Raw genomic sequence first — 20,698 nt, 5'->3', positions numbered from 1 at the left:
CAGGTCATGGCCTCACAGTTTGTGGGTTCAAGCCCTGCATTGGGCTCTGTGCTGACAGCCTGGAGCCTGCTTTGCATTCTGTGTCTCCCTCTCTCTCTCTGCCCGCCTCCCCCCCCCCCCACTTGTTTGTTCTTTCTCTCTATCTCTCTCTCAAAATAAACATTAAATTTTTTTTAATACTGAATTCTAAAGTACAAAATGAAGTGAAACTTAATGTTATGTACAAGGTTTCTTTTTACTGTGTTCTTTCTGTTCATTTACTTCTGGGTTTTGACGTTTGTGTCTAGATCTTCATTTAGCTATTAATGGAATTGCATCTGAAAGCCCATCTTTCTGCTGGTCTTGACTATTTAACCTTAACGTGTCTTACGTTGATCCTTCTCTCTTAAACAGTTTCTTTCCAATAACTCTCTCATACTTTTCTTCTTCTGAGTGGGCTTCCTACCAAACTGGCTTTTATGATTTTTATTTTTCCAGCTTTATTGAGATATGATTGGCATATAACATTGTGTAATTTTGAGTTTTACAGTGTGGTGATTTAAGACATGCAATCACCATTTTGTTGACGTTATGGTGAGAACATTAAGACTACTGTCATAGCAACTTGCAAATATATGTATTTTTAACTATGATAGTCATCATGCTGTGTATTACATACCCAAAACTTTCTCATCTTACACCTGGTAGTTTATACCCTTTGATCAACATCTCCCCATTTCCCCCACCTCTCAGCCCTTGGCAAGCACCATCCTACTCTTCATTTCTATGAATTCGGTGTTTTTAGATTCCACATATAAGTGAGATCATACAGTATTTGTGTTTCTCTGGTTTATTTCACTTAGCAGAATACTCTCAAGGTCCACCCATGAGGTTGCAAATGGCAGGATTTCCTTTTTTTTGTAAGCTGAATAATACTACATTGTATATGTATGCATACATATGCTACATTCTTTATCCATTTGTATCAATTGATGGACACTTAGGTTGTTTCCATGTCTTAACTATTGTGAATAATGCTGCAGAAAACAAGGGAATGCAGATATCTTTTTGAGATAGTGATTTCATTTCCTTCAAATGTATACCCAGAAGTGGGATTGATGGATCATATGGTAGTTCTATTTTCAATTTTTTGAGGAACTTCGTACTGTTTTATACAGTGGCAATGCCAATTTACATTCCCACCAACAGTGCACAAGGGTTTCCTTTTCTCCACATCTTACCAACACTTAACTCTTATCTTTCTGATACTAACCATTCTAACAGGTATGAGGTGATATTTACTTGTGGTTTTGAATTTTCCTGATTATTAGTGATGTTGAGCACATTTCATGAACTTGTTGGCTATTTTTATATCTTTGGAAAATCTGTTCATGGCCTCTGCCCATTTTTTCGTCAGGTTGTTTGTGTTTTGGCTGTTGAGTTGTATGAGTTCCTTATAAATTTTGGATATTAACCTGTTCTTAGATGCATGATTTGGAAATAGTTTCTTCTTTTCTGTAGGTTTCCTTTTCATTTTGTTGATTGCTTCTTCTGCTGTGTGGGAACTTTCTGGTTTGATGTAGTTCCACTTATTTTGCTTTTGTCGCTTGTGCTATTGGTATCTCATCCAAAAAAAATCACTATCAAGACTGATGTCAAGTTACTTTTCTGCTATGTTTTCTTCTATGAGTTTTATAGTTACAGGTCTTACGCGTAAGTCCTTAATCCATTTCAAGTTAATTTTTGTGAATGGTGTAAGATAGGGGTCCAGTGTTATTCTTTTGCACCTAGCATATGTTTTATGTCTTCTGTTTTATTATTATTTAGAAGTGGTAAGATGTTTTTAATAATGGTTATGTATCAAGTAAGTGGCTTACTCAGGCTTCTCTGTGGGTTACATCCATATGATCTTGTACCTGAGAATTAACAATGCCTCTTTTTAAACTTCCTTTCTTTTTCTGAAAATTGTGTGCATGTAATATCTTTAGGAGCCACATGATGGCAGAAGCAGTGCTTTGAAATTTGTGGACTTAGAAATATGCTATCTAAGAGAACGTCTGCTCTGTATTTTCATCCTTTTTTCATTTAAAAAAAATGGCATAGGATTTACTAGAAGGAGGCTTCAAGTGCCTATCACATATCTTAAAAAAGAAAACATTACAAATATAGTCAAGGGGCACTTGCATGGCTCAGACTGTTAATTAAACGTCTGACTCTTGATTTCAGCTCAGGTCATGATCTCATGGTTGGTAAGTTCAAGCCCTGAATTGGGCTCTGCATTGACAATGGGAGCCTTCTTGGGATTCTCTCTCTCCCTCTCTTTCTGCCCTTCCCCCACTCGTGTGCACACACACTCTCTCTCACACATAAATAAACTTAAATAAAAATTTAAAAACATCAAAAAAAATAAAAAATAATTTAAAAAACAAATATAATTGAAATCTCTTGGTATACTTTCCTGTTTCAAATATCCTCCCATCCACTTTTCTTCCATGAGGAAAGCATTTTCCTAAATTTGTATTACTTCTGTGTATGTCTTTATACTTTCATTACACAGTTATGTTTTCTTAGCAGTGCATGAGATTGTTTCTTTTGTTTTAGATTGTATATAGTGTATGCTATTTGTGTTACTATGAAACTTAGAGTTTTGACTTAACATTTTTTAGATTAATTCATATGGATTTATGTAGCTTTAGTGAATTACTTTCATTTGTAGCTATATAGTATTCCATTGAAGAGATCACAACTTTTTACATCTTGTTTCTTAATGATAGACATTTAGAGAGACGGTACAATAGAGTGATTATAGACTGGGGAGCTGGGGACCTGATATACCCATTCAGACTCCAGTGCTGTCATTTGCTAAGTATAGAGCTTGGTTTCTACTTCTGCAAAATAGGGATAGCACTTGTGTCACAGGGTGTTGTGACCATTACATGAAATAGTATGTAGAGCATTAACACCATAAGCATTATTGTCATTAGCACCACAACAAGATGACAATAATGTAGAATCAGTGTTATTTTGTGCCATTTATTAAATTCTGTTGAAATGGAAGTCATCCTGTAAGAAGGGGGGAGTATAGTGAAAACGAGGGCTTGTAGACAGTCGAGGTGGCTTCTTTCAGATGACTTCTGTTTTCTCTAAGGTAAGCAAGGTTATCCACAAGAGTGATGGGAAAGGAGGGTGGATGCATGATTTGAGAGTGCTGAGGGTTTGAAGTGGCCTTGTTTGGGGCATTGTCTGGCTAGGTGTTTGCAAAAGAATTTCCTGTTTCGGTGTATATACTCTTGTTTGTTTTGTTTTTTCTCACCAACCTTTTCACCTCACAAGTCATGAAGGCTCCACCTCCATTCTCGAGTCTTCTCTTTCCCTCCTCACATGGCACATCTTGCTGCCTAGCTGGTCTTTCACAGATGGATCTATCCAGGCCTATAACCTTCTCCATCCTGAATCCAAACCATTTGTGACCCTTTATCACACGTTTCATAATATTTCCTAGCTTGGCATTGACAGATCTTCAAAATATGGCCCTGTCTTGATGCCTTATCTTCTACTTCTCTACTCATACTCTTTTCACAAAATGAGGCTATCTGCTGTTCTCTGGGTCAATTTACCACCATTCTGTGCTTTTGTTCTATTTCTTTCTTCCCTACCTAGAATATTATTTTCTCCTCTCTCCCTGTGCATGTGGGGGCTGTTTTTATACTGCTGTCAGGGTATTATGTTATGACTTCAAGGTAGTTATGCTTGTTTTCATCCCCATTGGTTGAATTTTGTTTTAAGTTAAAATAATTTTAGTATGAAAATTTTCTAATATAAAAATGGAAGAAATGAACCTCCATGTACTCATTACTCTGCCTTCGTTACTGTATTACCATGTTTGCTTCATATATCTTGTTTTTGTCTCTTTTTTAATGGAAATATAATTGACATAGTTTCAGGTATACAACATAATGATTTGATACTTATATACTGTGAAATGATTACTACAGTAAGTCTAAATATCCATTAAGATAGTTATAAAAGTTTTCCTTGTAACGAGGACGTTAAGATCTATTCTTAACAACTTTCAAATATGCAGTGCAGTATTATTAACTACAGTCACAATGCTGTATGTTACATCCTTGTGGTTTTTTTATTTAAAAAAATTTTTTTAATATTTATTTTATTTTTGAGAGAGGGAGAGAGACAGAGCACGAGCATGGGAGAGTCAGAGAGAGAGAGGGAGACACAGAATCCGAAGCAGACTCCAGTCTCTTGAGCTGTCAGCACAGAGCCTGACATGGGGTTCAAACTCCAGAGTGGCAAGATCATGACCTGAGCCGAAGTCGGACCCTTAACTCACTGAGTCACCCATGTCCCTTCCATGATTTATGTTATAACTGGAAGTTTGTACATTTTGACCACCTTCACCAATTTTGCCTACTCCCCAATTCCCACATCTGGCAACCACCAATCTGTTCTTTGTATCTAGGAGTTCTTTTTTCTCTGTGTTCTTTGTTTGTTTGTTTGTTTGTTTGTTTGTTTTAGATTTCACATATAAGTGAGATCATAAGATACTTGCCTTTCCCTGTCTGACTTACTCCACTTAGCATAATGCCTTCATGGTCCTTCCATGTTGTTGCAAATATCAAGACTTCATTCTTTTTTGTGGCTTAATCACAGTGTGTGTGTGTGTGTGTGTGTATACATGAATATATGTATATAAATCGCATTTTCTATATTCTTCCATTAGTGAACACTTAGGTTGGTTCCATGTCTTGGCTTTTGTAAATAATGCCACAAGGAACATGGGGTTGCAGATATCTTCTAACGTTAGTGTTTGTGTTTCTTTCAGATAAGTACCCAGAAGTGCAGTTGCTGGATCATATGCTAGTTCTGTCTTTAAGTTTTTGAGGAACATCCATACCGTTTTCCACAGTAGCTAGGCCAATTTACATTCCCACCAACAGTGCACAAGGGTGTTCCCTTTTCTCCATACCTTTGTGAGCACTCGTTATTTCTTGTCTTTTTGTTAGTAGCTAGCCATTCTAACTGATGTGATACAGTATTTCACTCTGGTTTTGATTTGCATTTCTCTGATGATGAGTGATGTGGAGCACTGTAGGACCGTCTGTATGTCTTCTTTGGAAAAATGTCTAGATCTTCTATTTTTTTTTTAATTTTTTTTTTAACATTTGTTTAGTTTTGAGAGACAGAGCACCAGCAAGGAAGGGGCTGAGAGAGTGAGAGGGAGACACAGAATCCAAAGCAGGCTCCAGGCTCTGAGCTGTCAGCACAGAGCCCAATGCAGGGCTTGAACCCACGAACTATGAGATCATGACCTGAGCCGAAATCAGATTCTTAACCAACTGAGCCACCCAGGTGCACTGCCACCCCTCCCCCTATTTTTAAATCAGATTGTTTTATTTGCTGTTGACTTGTGTGAGTTCTTATGTTTTGGATATTAAACCTCATGAGATGTATGATTTCCAATATTTTCTCCCATTTGGTAGGTTGCCCTTTCATTTTGTTGATGGTTTTCTTTGCTGTGCAGAAGCTTTTTAGTTTGATGTAATACCACTTGTTTATTTTTGCTTCCCATGCCTTGACTTTTGGTTTCAAATTTTAAAAATCATTGCATGGGGCACCAGGGTGGCTCAGTCGGGTAAGTGTCCCACTTCAGCTCAGGTCACGGTCTCACAGTTCATGAGTTCAGGCCCTGCATGAGGCTCTGTGCTGACAGCTCAGAGCCTGAAGCCTGCTTCAGATTCTGTGTCTCCCTCTGTCTCTGCCCGACCTGCTCATGCTATGTGTGTGTCTCTCTCTCAAAAATAAATACACATTAAACTTTATTTTAAAAAAATCATTGCAAAGATGATGTGAGGGAGCTTACTACCTATGTTTACTTCTAGGAGTTTTATGGTTTTAGGTCTTATGTTTCAGTCTTTAAACCATTTGAGTTAGTTTTATGTGTGTGTGTGTGGTATAAGGGAGTGGTCTAGTGCCATTCTTTGCATGTAACTGTTCAGTTTTCTCAGAACCATTTACTGAGGAGACTTTCCTGTCCCCGTTGTATGTTCTTGGCTCCTTTGTCATAAATTAACTGACCATAAATTCATGGGTTTATTTCTGGGCTCTGTATTCTGTTCCATTGAACTATGTGTCTGTTTTTATGCCAATACCATACTGTTTTGATTACTGTAGCTTTGTAATGTAGTTTGAGATCAGCTTTGTTCTTCTTTCTCAAGATTGCTTTGGCTCTTGGGGTCTTTTCTCTCTCTTAATTTACTTAAGTATTTAAAAGCAAATCCCAGACATTAGGTCAGTTGATCTTGATACACTTCAGAATTAGTCTCTGATAATATGGTCATTTTCTTATATAAACATGTGCTATTATCACATCTAACTGAGTGAGTGATAAATCTTTGGTATCAACCAATACCCAGTCCCTGTTCAAATTTTACCACCTATCCTAAGAATATTCCTTTACAGTTGGTTTGTTTGAACCAGGATCTAAACAAAGGCCATACTTATTAATACATTTGATTGTTATGTCTCTTAAATTTTTTTTAATTTGGAGGAAAACCCCTTCCCCATTTTTCTTTCTTGTAATTACTTTTTTGGAGATACTAGCTCTCTTGTCATGTTGAATTATCATTTTGAATTTTTTAAATAAACTTTTATTTTTAGAATAATGTTAGATTTATGGGAAAGTTGCAAAGATAGAGCATTCAGTCTGTACCTCTCATCCAGTTTTCTCTCTTGTTAAGATCTTTCATCACCTTCATAGTGTCTTTTTGTCTATTTCAGCGTCCTGTCTGGGGTACTACCTTGTGTTTATTAGCCTTGGTTGAATTTTAAAGTAATTTCTGATCGTAAGCTCTCTTCTACTGTTGAGAAGAATAGCCATTTTCTGGCTAGGGGGCAGCACACTGTAATGGTTAAAAGCATGATTTAAAACCAAGCATAAGGTTTCAAGTTCTTAATCACATAAAAACTGTATGATCTTGGACAGATTACATGCACTGCTACCACAGTTTCAGCATCTTTAAAATGGGAATAATAGTATTATTTACTTTATTGTATCACTGCAGAATATAAATTTGATAAATGCTTGCAGAACATGCCTGGCACATAGTAAGCACTCAGTAAATATAGCTCTTAACAGAGGTATTATTTCCTAAATCATAGTGAATGTCAGGGAAGAAGCTGGGTCCCATGGTAGGGGAGAGATGAATTTGCTAAGAGATGAGTTCCTTTGCTTTGTGTGATACGGATCTCAGTAAGTTTTAGGTATTTCACCTCTATCTTAAGAATTTTTGTTCAGTAGAACATATTTCTCTAGTATGTGGAGACCAAATATGGCTTTACAGGGATTTATTAATATCAGGATTGGGGAATTAAACTGCATACTTTTTTTTCTTTATTTTTCTCATGTAGTGATTGGTTTGTGTTTTGAAATAGCCTCCTTTATAAGGTACCAGAAGCAGGTGGTGTGTATGGCTTAAACACTAACATTTGTTTATGGCATGAAGTGCTCTCAAAGGAATTAAAATGGGCTTGGTCATATTCTCAGTGCCTCTTCCTGCACCCACACCCTCCTAACATCGCTGTGTTGTCTCAGTTGCTTCCAGAGCCTCCCTTGTTGCCATGTAACAGTCTACATGGTTTCAGCAGACTTGCTCTGTTAGAGGAAACCTGTATTCATTAGAAGTTTTGCCTTTTTTTTTCCAGAACTCATGGAAACATTGAGTCATCACATGTACTCTGCAAGGAAGTAAGGCAGCATTGGTAATTTCAACCTGCAGAACTCAAAGGAATCCAGGAGTTCAGTTAAATTTAAGACTACCAATTTGACTCCTTTCTTTCACAGGCCTTTACTTCCGGACTGGTGGGAGAAAATTAGCTGAGAAGGAAGATGTGTATTAGTGAGTATTGTACAGGAGTGCACTATAGGTCTCTTTCCAAATCCTCAGACTCCCCATTCACAGTATTCATCTAGAGCATAACTAGACTACTTTTCATTTCCGGGGATGGAAAGTGTGGGCCAGCTGTCTCTAGTCTGTGTTTATAGTCTGGGACTTTTCCTCAGGGCACCTGTGCCTGTCAGGGTCCTGAGCTTTCCAGAAGCTTCCTGGGTTAGATTTATCAGTATTGAAAGGCAGTTCTAGTTTAGAGTGACCTTTTGATGATCTGTGAGGAGAGCATTTGGGGGCCCAGAGACAGTGTAGTCATTGGCTAAAACAGGAACATTTGAGTCAGGTAAACTTGGGTTGGGATCCACATTATCTGCCTTATTGGTTATGTTGTTTGGTCAAGACATTTAACTACTGGGGTGCTAAGTGACTCAGTCATTTGAGCATCCGACTCTTGATTTTGGTTCAGGTCATGGTCCTGGTGTCATGGGATCGAGCCCCACAAGGGGCTCTACACTGAGCGTGGATTCTCTCTCTCTCTGTCTCTCTCTCCTTCTGCGCCTCTCCCCGGCTCACACTCTCTGTCTCTAAAAAAAAAGAGAAGAAGAAGAAGAAGAAGAAGAAGAAGAAGAAGAAGAAGAAGAAGAAGAAGAAATAATAAATAAATAAAATAAAATTTTGAAAAGACCTTTAACTGTTTTAACACTTCGTAACTTCATCTGCAAAACGGGAAGAGTGATAACACACCTCATAGGACTGAGATGAACATTAAACTAGATAGTAAGTACAGGGTGCTTGGTAGGCACTTAGACCCCTCTGTTGTTAGTAATGATCAACCATATTAGAGAGTTGGGAGACTTTGAACTTTGTGAGGTGAACATTTTTGTGTCCCAGCTTTTTCTTCTGTAAACACTCTCTAAAAACTATTTATCAGATTCAAAGTAGGTTTAAAATGCCTGCCTCTCTGTGAACAAGATTAAAGGAACATGAAGTACAGCTCTTGCTGTATTTCCCCAGGTCAGTGTTATTGCTTCGTCACAAACAGAATATGGGGAGATGTTAACAGTGTCAGTGCTTACTGCCTCTCCTACCCCGGCCTCTCCATTACCTCCTAAATTCCTCTCATACCACTATAGCTCAGGCTGTTATCTCTTCCCTGCACTGCCTCCATGATTGTCCCCACTTGCTCCTTAAAATCCACCCTCCCCACATGCCACTGTGAGAGCAATCTTTGTGGAACAGATTTGATCCTGTTGGGCCCTTGTTTAACAGTATGGTGGCTTCCCTTCGCTCTTAGGTTAAAAGATGCCATGCCACTGCCTGTCTCTCACCTCACCTGCCAGCACTTCCCTTTAGCCACAAGGTGGGATTTCCTTTCCTCCTGGCCCTGGGTCTCTATCAACTGACCCTGTTACCACGAATGCTCCTCACACCTTGGGCCCTCTTGCCTTTAGTGACTTCATACCTTTTGGGTTTGCGGGGTATCAGATCCCAGCTTTTGGGGTAATGTTTCCATTTCAGAAAATGTTTCCCTGCGATCCCTCCCCACTCCTTGCTGTAAGCATTCTCATGGTACCCTATTCTATCATTTGACACGTTTTTAAATCTGTATTTGTGTGATTGTATGATTAGTACTAGTACCAGCAGTAGACTGCAAGCCCCACAAGGACAGTGGGTCCCTGGTCTTAGAGCAGGACTTGCCACATGTTTGGGGCTCTCTCAGTGTGCAATGATTGCCTTGGGGCGGTCACAGCACACTCTTCTGTGCCCTTTTGCTGAGCCCTGCCCATCAGTCCTGATGTAATGTCGTCTGTGCCTGTCTCCTTCTCATTCCCATGAACAGTCTCAGCTGGACCCTCATCTTACACTTGGGCAATGAGATCCTCTGTACATGGCTTTCCTTTTTTTGTGTGCTACCTTGAAAGCTGTGGTCCTGGCTTAGAAGATCCACTGCTCTGTCAGTCTCACTTTCCTCTTGACATATCTCTCAATCACATTTCACTGATGTTTCCTCCACCTGGAGTGCCGTCCACTTACCTCTCCCCAAATCCTCTTCTGTACTGCTGTTCCCACTCAAACCCGACCCACTCTAGAGGATGCATCCATATTTCATTATATATATTGAGGGTTTCTGAGGTGTCCTTTCTTCCTGATTTGATTAGAAATCCCTTTGGAAGATGGGATAATGGATCTTAATTTAATTTTTCTCTTCGTTACCTCAAGCATTTTAAATTTTGGTTCCTTATTAAATAGAACTATATTTTTCTGTTGTAGAAAACTTAGAAGATATAGACAGTCCACAAGAAAAAATAATTTTGAATCTTTTCAAATACTGCCAACCAGAGATATTTTGGAAGGTATATACTCTTCCAGATTCTCTGGTGTTTGTGGATGTGTGGATGTGCATACATACATGGTGTATACATATGTGGTCTTTCATGTAAAATGGAAGCAGTGGGCAGTGTCCTCAACTCTGTTTTCACAAAGTACTATATCGTGAATACCTTTTTGTATCAAATAATTGTCATCAATCACTCTCAAATGGTAAAACTATGCAGGAAATATTGTCCTTATTGAAATAATTATGTCTTTAGAGCTTTCTTAAAATTTTAAATTCTTTTTTTGTCATGGTATTGAACTTTTATCTGAGCTAGGGAGAAAAAAATAACAGTAAGTGAAGAGATGACACTGACATTAGAAATGAGGTGACACAAATTTTTTTATGTTGCCTTTGAGATTAGAATTTATACAGAACCTGGAAATATTTTGAGAACTTGGTGAAAACAGTTTTGATATAAAAGTTGATGTGTTGACAGTGCTAACTGTTGTAATGAATCCTATACTGGGGTAAGGCAGGTATTGTGGTTTATTTTTTATGACACACCTCTTGAATTCCAGGGCAGGGAGCAGAACTGTATTTCTTCTTCCAGGTTCTCAGAAGATCAAAATTCCTGGCTCGTGACTGACTCTCTTGGAATGTGGAAATAACTGTTTCTTCCCTTCCCTCACACACAAGTACTTCACCTATTGGATTTTTTAAAATGAGAGTTTAGTTTAGAAACAGGCTCAGCACATATCGAGGTATAAGGTGGACAAGTAGAAAGAGTAGAAACAATATTTATAGCAATGTTATAAAAAGTTATATTAAAACATATGTCTTAGGTTGAATGTGTGAAAATTTTTATTTTCAGAAAAGCTCCCTTTGTTGAAATATTACCAGTAGGATTTCTTTTTAAAACAAGTTTCCTTAGAGAATTAAAAATTATTCTGTTAAAAAAGTTTAATCTTACACTCAGTTTTCCAAAAACATGTTTAGTACATCAAATGAGGTACTAACATTATAATTTATGCTCAACTGGGTGGCTCAGTCGGTTAAGTGGCCGACTTCGGCTCAGGTCATGATCTTGCGGTCCGTGAGTTCGAGCCCCACGTCAGGCTCTGTGCTGACAGCTCAGAGCCTGGAGCCTGTTTCAGATTCTGTGTCTCCCTCTCCGTGACCCTCCCCCGTTCATGCTTTGTCTCTCTCTGTCTCAAAAATAAATAAACGTTTAAAAAAAAATTGAAAAAAATAATTTATGCTCCGGAGGAAAAGTGCAGTCCTCCTGCAGACACCTACTTCCTTATTCCTTCCCTATGGTCTCAGGGCTCTGTTGAGGAGGATTCTCTGGTTTTGCAGCAGATGTGTTTTGGGGCTGGGATGATCAGTATGCCTTTTCATGGCATTTTATATTCTCATTAGATCTTACTTTTGGAATAGTTCTTTTCACCCAAAGAGAAAATACACAGGGAAAGAACAATCAAGAAAAGTTCAAAGATGCTCAGTATCTTTCTCCTCTGTTCCTGCCTCTACACTGAGGATCTGACATATGGTAGGACTCTAGGAAATACTTTTTGAAGAGCTAATGTATAAATCCTGACCCTTGTGTTCCTAATTTACTCAGCAATGGAATTTCTCACTAATGCAGTCATTAGGGGTAAAGTGTGCTGTGTCAGAACTTAGTCGACATTGGCACATCATGTTACTCAGGTCCTTTCTTAAAATCAAGTCCTTTTAATATAGGGGAAAGACCAGTGATATCATCTAATTTGGTTTCTTGTGTTTCTAAATGGAAAAATTGAGGATTTTCATAGTGAAATGACTTCCTGTGTGCTTATATGTCAAGCATAGCAAGAAGGCTGACAAACATGGAATATTTCTGGTTTCTTTCTTGTACCCTTACACCAACTTACCCTGTACTTAGCCCTTTCAAAATGTGGATGGGATAAGTTACTTGAAATTTTATTTCAAATTCCTTTGGAAATAGAATTCACCATATTTTGACAGCATCTTTTGAGAACAGTCTTTAATTGTCTAACAAAGTACTGCAGATGACCTCATGTTGTTGGTCATGAGAGAAACTTCAGTGTGTGTCTGGCTCGGAATGATGCAGTGAAGTTCTCACAAGCCTCTGATGACAGGTCAGGCTGTCCACTCAGGTGTGTCCAGCTTGAGTTACAGAAAAGCTGATTAAGGAAAAAATTCAGAGGGACTTGTTGCAGTGTCATCTCCTTATGAATGGCATCGTTTTTTTTGGTGATTTTTTTTTTTTGACTCTGGCCTGGTTTTTTAGGCAGTTTATTCTGCCTTCCCCTTATTCTTTGTTCTAGTTAATTTCATCTTCAACCTACTTATGATGGCATGTCAGAGTTAGAACTCTTAAGCAGCAGATCTGTTTTCAGTACTGCGTCCTTCCTGCATATTGATAGCCCAGAGCACTCTAGAGAGGTCTCATTTAGAGAGATAGCAGGGCTGATAAATATTTAGGAAATGAATGTGTTAGACATAGTGAGAAAGGACGATATTCTTACTTTACTAGAGAGTTTGCTTTCTCCTGTAAATGATTATTCATAAGATAAAATTTTAAAAAGAATTCATTTTCATTAAGTTCAAAATTAGTTGCGAAACATAAAATTATTCTCTTATTATGTGTCACACAAGGAAATAAATGGCCTGGAAATGTACAACTGCTCAGCCAGTTTACAGGCTCTTAGTAGCTAGTACAAAAGTTACTGCTAATGAGGCCCACTTAACTCTGCCATGGAATCTGGTTTGTCGCTGTCTTATTTCTGTGTAGGAGAAAGATTCACAATTTAGTAATACTAATGATCAGTTTTAGAAGTTTGATGTTTAACTAGGATTCTTTACCCTTTCGTGCCTGAAGGAGTACTTAGACCAAGTACACTAAAAACTGGACTATGTCATAGGAGTACACTTATCATGATGAGCACTGAGTAATGTATAGAATTGTTGAGTCATTATATGTACGCCCAAACCTAGTATTACACTGTATGTGAATTATACTTCAACTTAGAAAAACTAGATCATGTCAGGTATAGGTAAAAATCTAGGCTAAATTTTTTTTTTCTTTATTCCAGTCCCAAGTGGGAAGTGTTTATACCGTGGGAGGTACTGTTCAATTCTACAAAAGCTTTTGACTTTTTACAGTATCACCAAGAAAGTAAATTTTTGTAAAAGTATAGAATAGATGTGCCTTTTAAAAATCTCATTTAGGTAATGTTGAATGTCAAATGCAAAAAAAAAAAAAGGTTTCAAAATCTCACAAGTAGCACTGTAAAGTGATTAGGCTGTCAAAATCAATTGGTTGAACCACTAAATCAAAGAACTTATTTAAATAATGCAAACGTCTACCATGTATCTGGTCTTGTGGACACAGTTGTAAATGATCTGATACATTACTATCCTCACAGACCTGTTATGCTAAGGGGAGAGGTGGGCAGAGAAGCAACCTGTTGTGAGGCTGTGTGATTATGAGGACAGAAGCACAGTTGCCAGGGGAAGGCACTCTGGGAACAACAGAAAGGGAACTGTGGGTGCTTAGGGTCTAGAAATGCTTCTTATAAGTGATGATCCTTGCACTGAGTTGTAGTGGGATGATTAGGAGTTGGTCCATCTTCTAGTCTTATAAAGCTGCATGTGGAAAGGCCAGGAGGTGAGAGGAAGTGATGCCTGTCCTGGGAACCTCCCGGAATTCATTGCAAGTGTGGGAGGGCATGGGCTCAGCAGGGTTCACTTGGCGCCCCATGGCAGTGAGCCATTCAAGAGTTTTTCAGCAGGATCAATACATGATATTTTAAAAGAGCACTTTGACGGGGCACCTGGATGGCTCAGTTGGTTAAGCATCTAACTTGATTTCAGCTCAGGTCGTGATCTCATGGTTCATGAAATCCAGCCTGCTTGGGATTCTCCTTCTTCCTCTCTGTCTGTCCCTCCCCTGCTCTCTCTCTCTCTCTTTCTCTCCCTCTCTCTCTCTCAAAAATAAACAAAAAAAATTTTAAAGAGCACTTTGAAATTTGGAGGATAGATTGGAAGAGGGTAAGATAAGTGGAAGAAAGATTGGTTCGGAGACATTAAGGGGAGACAAAGGAACTCTTCTGAAACAGTGCCTAGCCCAGTGCAGAGCACTGAGTGAAAACTTATTGAACAAATGAGATCCAAAGTCCTACACCGTGGTGTTGCAGGTTTCCAGAGAAGGGGAAGATCAGTGCAAATCAGAAGATCCAAGGTAAAGTCTATCTGTTGGCTTCTGAAGAATCTATCGTTTCCCTGAAATGATGATAAAACTTTGTGTTCACATGCATTTTCTGAGTCATTAACTTTTGTCAGGTTCATAAAAGGTTCCTGACCTTCTGAAAGGTGAAAAACCACTGGGTTGGATGTTAGCCTGGCAGAACAGGACCTTGTGTGAGGCTCTGTAGAACTTTGTATTTAGTCATCTCAATAAAGGGCTTAAATTTATAAAAGATATTATCAGCTATTCTGATGACGTTAAGCTGGAACAGATATCTAATTATGCCAGGAGTCAAAGTACAGATTCAAAGAGAACCTAACAGTTTGGAGACAAGTGAACAAAAGTTGTAATCAGGTTCACAGCCCAACTCTACTGTATTGAAAGTGGGATAGAAGATGCTTCACCTTAACAACTTTTGTGAGCTGTTGCTCCTTAACAACCACTGGGCATGGGGGCTGAGGAAAGCTCTGGGAGTTCTGGAGTGCTGCCTGGTAGTGAACACTTGATGCCTGGAAGCCTCTGAGAAGAGGCAGAATCCCAGGTGAGTGATGCTGTATAGGAGTATGAGAGAGGAGTATTCCGCACTGGCCCTCAGAGATTGTTTGGAGTGCAGAATGAACTGTTTCCCTCTATAGAGACCCACAGAAAATGCACTGGCACAGGCCTCCCTCTGTGCTGTCAACAGAGGGCACAACTGAGAGCTCTGTTTCTATGGAAAAGTATAAAAGTTAACAAAAAAAAAGATGAAGACATGAGGCCACTTTTGCTGACACCGCCTTGTTGTGTGTTCCAGGGGTGGGTTCTCTCTCCCTTGGTGCTGAATGAAGTTCAGGAACACCATTGTGAGGAGAGGAGTTGATAATCTGGCTATCCCGTGAGCTGCTTGGTCAATGGTGTGTTTTGTGGCATTTGTGAATTTCCTATTCAGAAATTGGGTGGGTTCCCAGCGTGTATCGTAGTGCTGGTTCTACTTAATAGCTCAATAAAATCTGAGAGCACATCCGAAGGGGTGCTAGAGACAATGTGAGAAAGCTTTACCTTCAGCCCCAGAATTTAGTTTTACTTGGTTGTGACAATTTCGTTAGGCCTTAAGCATTCATTTACTGAAATTCCTATTTGTCATTACAACCATTTTATAAATTTTTTTTAAGTGCTTATTTATTTTTTGGGAGAGGTTGGGGGGGGAGAGAGGAAGAGGGAAAACGAGAACGAATGAACACGGGGGAGGGGCACCAGAGTGGGGTAGGGGACAAAGGATCAGAAGCAGGCTCTGTGCTGACAGCAGAGAGCTGGATGTGGGGCTCTAACTCACGAACCGCAAGATCATGACCTGAACTGAAGTCCGATGGTTAACCAACTGAGCCACCCAGGCACCCCTCATTACAACCATTTTAAAAGTCAGAGAGCAAGAACTGTTTCAGTTTGTTTGTTATATAGCTTGGGAACTTTTTTTTTTCTGTTCACATCCTTTAACCTTAGACTCATCAAATACAGGACTCGTCCTACACAGTTAGGTGTTTCCTGTCTCGTTAACCTTTAGTAGTTGCCAAGCACTTTTTCCCTGTCAGCATGCTGCATTACTTTTTTTAAAGCTCTTTTAAAAATCAAACTCTGTTATTTATATCTTTCTATAGAAACAAGGCCTATTTAATGTTGAGCTTTCTTGAAAGTAATATTACACTCTATGTTAACTAAATGGAATTTAAATAAAAACTGGAAAAAGGAAAAAACAATGTCAAGGTCCCTGTGTTTGTAGTGAATATAATATTAATTTGTATTGTATTCATCAAGCATCTAGAGTGATGCCTAGAGTGAAAAGAAACAGAATTGGTGGTTGTTTCTCTTCATTTGTTTTTCACATCTGTTTTGACAAAACTGTGAGAATTAGACACTTTAGGAATCCTAATTTTATGTTTGTTATGGTAAACTTTAACCTTTTCTGTATTTTAGGTCTCAGTAGGATCCTAGGGCTTTGTACAAAAGGCATATGTAAAGACATATGTGTTTTTTATTTATTTTTGAATAGGCAGAATATCCAAAGTTCTGAACAGAATTTGGTAATAGAAAGGCTTTCTTCTGCTACTGTCCCCAAGTTCCCCAGAGGCCTCCAGTATTACCCTTTTTGAAAGAGATAACATTCGTCACTTGATTCTTTTACATGTTTCACAACTATTTAAATCTAGTGTTAACAACAAAATTAGTAATTTCTTCCTTGAATCTTTAAAAGTGTGTGTTATGGGGCACCTGGGTGGCTCAGTCAGTTAAGTGTCTGCCCCTTTGTTTCAGCTCAGGTCATGATCTCTCAGTTCGTGGGTTTGAACCCCGTGTTGGTCTCTGCTCTGACAGTGTGGAGCCTGCTTAGGATTCTCTCTCTCTCCCTCTCTTTCTCTTCCCTTCCCCTGCTTGTGCTCTCTTTCAAAAAAAAAAAAAAAAAGTTACATTTTGGCAGTGCCTGGATGGCTCAGCAGGTTGAGTGTGCAACTTCGGCTCAGGTCATGATCACGTGGTTCTTGAGTTCAAGCCCTGTGTCAGGCTCTGTGCTGACAGCTTGGAGCCTAGAGCCTGCTTTGGATTCTGTGTCTCCCTCTCTCTGCTCCTCCCCTACTCACACTCTGTCTCTTTCTCAAAAATAAACATTAAAAAAAATAATTAAAAATGTATGTTACATTTTGATGGCAGCTGTAAGTTGTCTGTTTTCCGCTGGGGTGGTGGAGCCAAGGTGACAATTGTGGCCCTGAAGGGAGCTAACATCTGCGTGTCCTGAGTGAAGGAGTAAGATATGGACCCCCCTCTTCCTTGTGGGTGCCTTAATATTTGTATTTATAATATAGATACTCTCAGGGGAATATGTTAATTCTTTAACCCTTGATGCAAAAAGAAGTTTCAGAGACATTTCTATGTGCTCTTGTTGAGGGGATTCTAGAAGGGAAGGAGGTTGATACAGATCACTCAAGGAGAAATTATGGAAACCATAAAGTCAAACTATTGGCTAAGAAGTTGCCAAGGCTCTAGCCTGTATCTGTGAGACAGTGCTGTATAGTGAGTGGAACTGAATCAAAACTGGAGGCTACAATCCTGCATGCTGTTGCACTAACATCATTTGGAACTGTAACAGTAAAGACTTGCTCCATGTTATTTGTCCTCCATTTTTTGCGAACCCCTCTTGCAAACACTCACCTATACCCCACACACACTAAAACAGAGCCCCTTTCTATCTTTGTCACCATCTGTGTCACATGTGCATCGACTAGGGCTGCATAGGCACCCAAAACACCTTTAGGCAGACAGTGTTGATTACACTGAGGTGCATATTTGATGAGAGGGAATTTTTAGAATAGGTAGTTACAGATTTAGAAAATCACTGAATGGAGGTTGATAGAAGAAAACATGTTCCTTTCAGTTATGAATTTTTGAGTAACATCTAGGGGGGAAAAGACACTTCCTTTCTAAAAAGGATTTCAGATAGAATGGGGAAAGGGAGGAATTGCACTGTTTCCCTCACAATTGTGCCTTTTTTTTTTTAAGGAAAATATCCCAAAGAGCTCTTGATGACCAGGCACTTCTTTATACTGACAGCTGCTTGTGGAGTCTTCGTGCATTTCCTGGCAAATAAAATAGGGCAGGACCCTTTAGTCATTACCCTACTGGAGCTTTTTAGCCTAATTTTAATTCAGAATGATGCTGGAAAGATTTATAAAGGAATTGGTGTGATTATTCATAACAATTAAACTTTGCTTATTAGTAAACACGTGAGACCCAGGTCCCTGACACCTCCCCCCACCCCCTCCCCCAAGGTGCAAGGCCCAGAGATAAGGCAGGCCAGGCCTTGCTGAGGAGGGTGTGTACCAACAGAGAAACAGGAAGCTGTGCTTAGCCCGGCTTGCCTGGAGGTTTCCAACTCTGGTCAGGTGTACTAAAGTCCCGGCAAGAGACACGTTCGTTCCGAGCCCTAGCAGCCACGCTGCTCGGCATAAATGCTTCAGACTGTCAATAACTGATGTGTAGAGAGAAGTATGACTGCATTACAGCTTAAAGAGCTGTCCCACTCAGGTCTCTACCGGAGAAGACGAGATCGCCCCGATAGTGTGAGACTAAATGGGTTACCGGAGGAAGAGCTAAGGTGAGTGCAAAGTCATGGTTGGCTGGAGGTCAAGACACCTAGTGATTGCGGCGAGATTCCTGCCTCAGTGGATGCAGCAGTGGGGAATACACTTTGAAGAGGTTCCACTGAAACCTCTCAGTCTATAATTAAAGATTGAACACTACCCCCAGATTGTGCTGGATTGGAACTGTGTAAAACTAGAACTCATTTTTCCATTTCTTCACAAATCCTGTAAGTTGTTTTAGCTGTTCCCCAAAACTGCCGTGCTGTCTTTAAAATTTATATAATCATCAAAGTAATATTTGGAAACAATTGATTTTTCCCCCTTAGTTTAAAGATAGATTGCTTTGGCTTATTAGAACATGTTTCTGTGAGGAGTTTTTCTTTGAATTTTGGTGGTGAGATTAGTTTGTGATGTTTTGAGTGGGGGTTGGTGGGTGTTCATAGAGCATTCTTTGTTATTGAAATGGTTGAGCAAAGGAATGCAGAAACTATTGAATGTAACCTAGGAAGGAAGGACATCAAAAATCTGGAGACCATTTTAACTAAAAGGTTAGGGTGTTTTGTTTTGTTTTGTTTTGTTTTCAGACTTAATTTGCCTCATTTTAGTTTTTGTTACAGCTATTAAGAATTGTTTTTAGATTTTTAGGTTCTAAAAAGTCCCTGCAACATTAAGCCATATGTTAAAATATTATGCTAACTGTGAAGGGTTTAGATTTTGTTTCTGAGATGAAGTGTTCCTGTGTTAGTGCTGACAGGAGGCTGCAGTAAAGAGAGACTTCCTTTTCTTTTTATTACGTTTACTCTATAGTACTTAAGTTTGTTTATGGACTCATGACTTAAGTATTTGAATATTTCAACTAGATGGTGAGAGGGATATTTACATGCTGTGTGTTATTTCTCTTTTTTCTATAACTTCATTTTTAGAGTTTAAGTTCTGTATTTAAATTTGACAGGGAAACAATTATCAGGAACGCTTTTTTAAACTTCTGTAAGTCTGTTTGTCTTACAGCCAGCTATATATACTATAGGAGCTATACTTTGGGAGGGAAACATTTACTTGAAAATTATCAACTCTTTCATTAACTTTTGAAGAGAATAGTAGCATTAAAGGACCATTATTGATGCTAACATTATTAGATTTTATTCCTTACTATGTCAGGTGTCTCTTAGGTATGTATAATTGTATCAATTTTGAATTGATTGGATTTAAAGACAGAATTTAAAGGCTTCAGAGTTTGAATTGTTACAAATTTTATGAGGTTTAGTGAAAATATTGAGCTCTCTCTTGCTTTTGGAAGTGTCCTCTGAAATCAACATTTACAGGCAGACTCCAAACTACTCTTGAGCCAAGAGTGAAAAGTTACCAGAAACAGTTTTAATTTCAGATTTGGGGTCCTAAGGAATTTCCTTTATAAAAAAAAATTAAGATATATAAAACAACATTTGAGACTAACCATATTTTATTTATTTTTCAGACAGTAGCAAAAGTACCCATGAATAAAATTGCGTTTATGCTCAAGGAGGTAGTTATTTTTATAATGACCTTCAAAACAACTGGATATTTTCCTTTTGTGTAGACTTCAAATCAAAGGAGGAAGAATATATTTTTCTTGAGAGAGATGGGGGTAGGTAGGGGCAGAGGGAGAGAGAGAGAATCTTAAGCAGGTTCCATGCCCAGCCCAGAGCCTGATGCAGGGCACAATCTCACCACTGTGAGATCTTGACCATGAGATCATGACTTGAGCCAAAATCAAGAGTGGGATGCTTAACCAACTGAGCCACCCCAGTGCCCCAAGGAGGAAGAATAATTATTAAGAAGTATTGCTTGTTCTGTTGAGTTAAGGGGAAATATTTTTCCACCCATTCTGGTGATACAGTTCTCAAGTGATAATAAGGGACTTCTGCTTCTGTGATTTCTCTGTCCTTTACTGCAGAGAGAATGACCATTATTCCTTATTTTATTTAAAAAAAATTTTTAATGTTTATTTTTGAGAGAGAGACAGAATGCAAGCAGAGGAGGGGCAGAAAGAGATGGAGACACAGAATCTGAAGCAGGCTCCAGGCTCCGAGCTGCCAGCACAGAGACCGACGTGGGGCTCAAACCCATGAACTGCAAGATCATGACCTAAGCCAAAGTCAGACGC

The 20,698-nt window shown here is 38.9% G+C and overlaps 1 protein-coding gene across 5 annotated transcripts in view; it reads left to right on the top strand.

Annotated features, from left to right (window-relative positions):
• The window catches only part of LIMS1 (LIM zinc finger domain containing 1), a 156,622-nt gene that overhangs the window by 69,524 nt on the left and 66,400 nt on the right, over positions 1–20,698 (top strand). The window contains exon 1 of one of the 5 annotated variants that reach the window (XM_019826946.3): positions 18,332–18,569. The exons of 3 other annotated variants lie outside the window; for them this stretch is intronic. In XM_019826946.3, coding sequence (XP_019682505.1) covers positions 18,463–18,569 — 107 coding nt within the window. In that variant the 5' untranslated portion in view covers positions 18,332–18,462. Of the gene's footprint in view, positions 1–18,331; positions 18,570–20,698 lie in introns of those variants that run through there. One more of the 5 variants, XM_003983862.6, reaches the window with a different exon arrangement.

This window comes from Felis catus, chromosome A3 (assembly GCF_018350175.1).
Source record: "Felis catus isolate Fca126 chromosome A3, F.catus_Fca126_mat1.0, whole genome shotgun sequence".
Taxonomy (NCBI): Eukaryota; Metazoa; Chordata; class Mammalia; order Carnivora; family Felidae; genus Felis; species Felis catus.
Note: the sequence above shows the minus strand (reverse complement) of the source record. Positions and strands in the feature narration are given on the sequence as shown.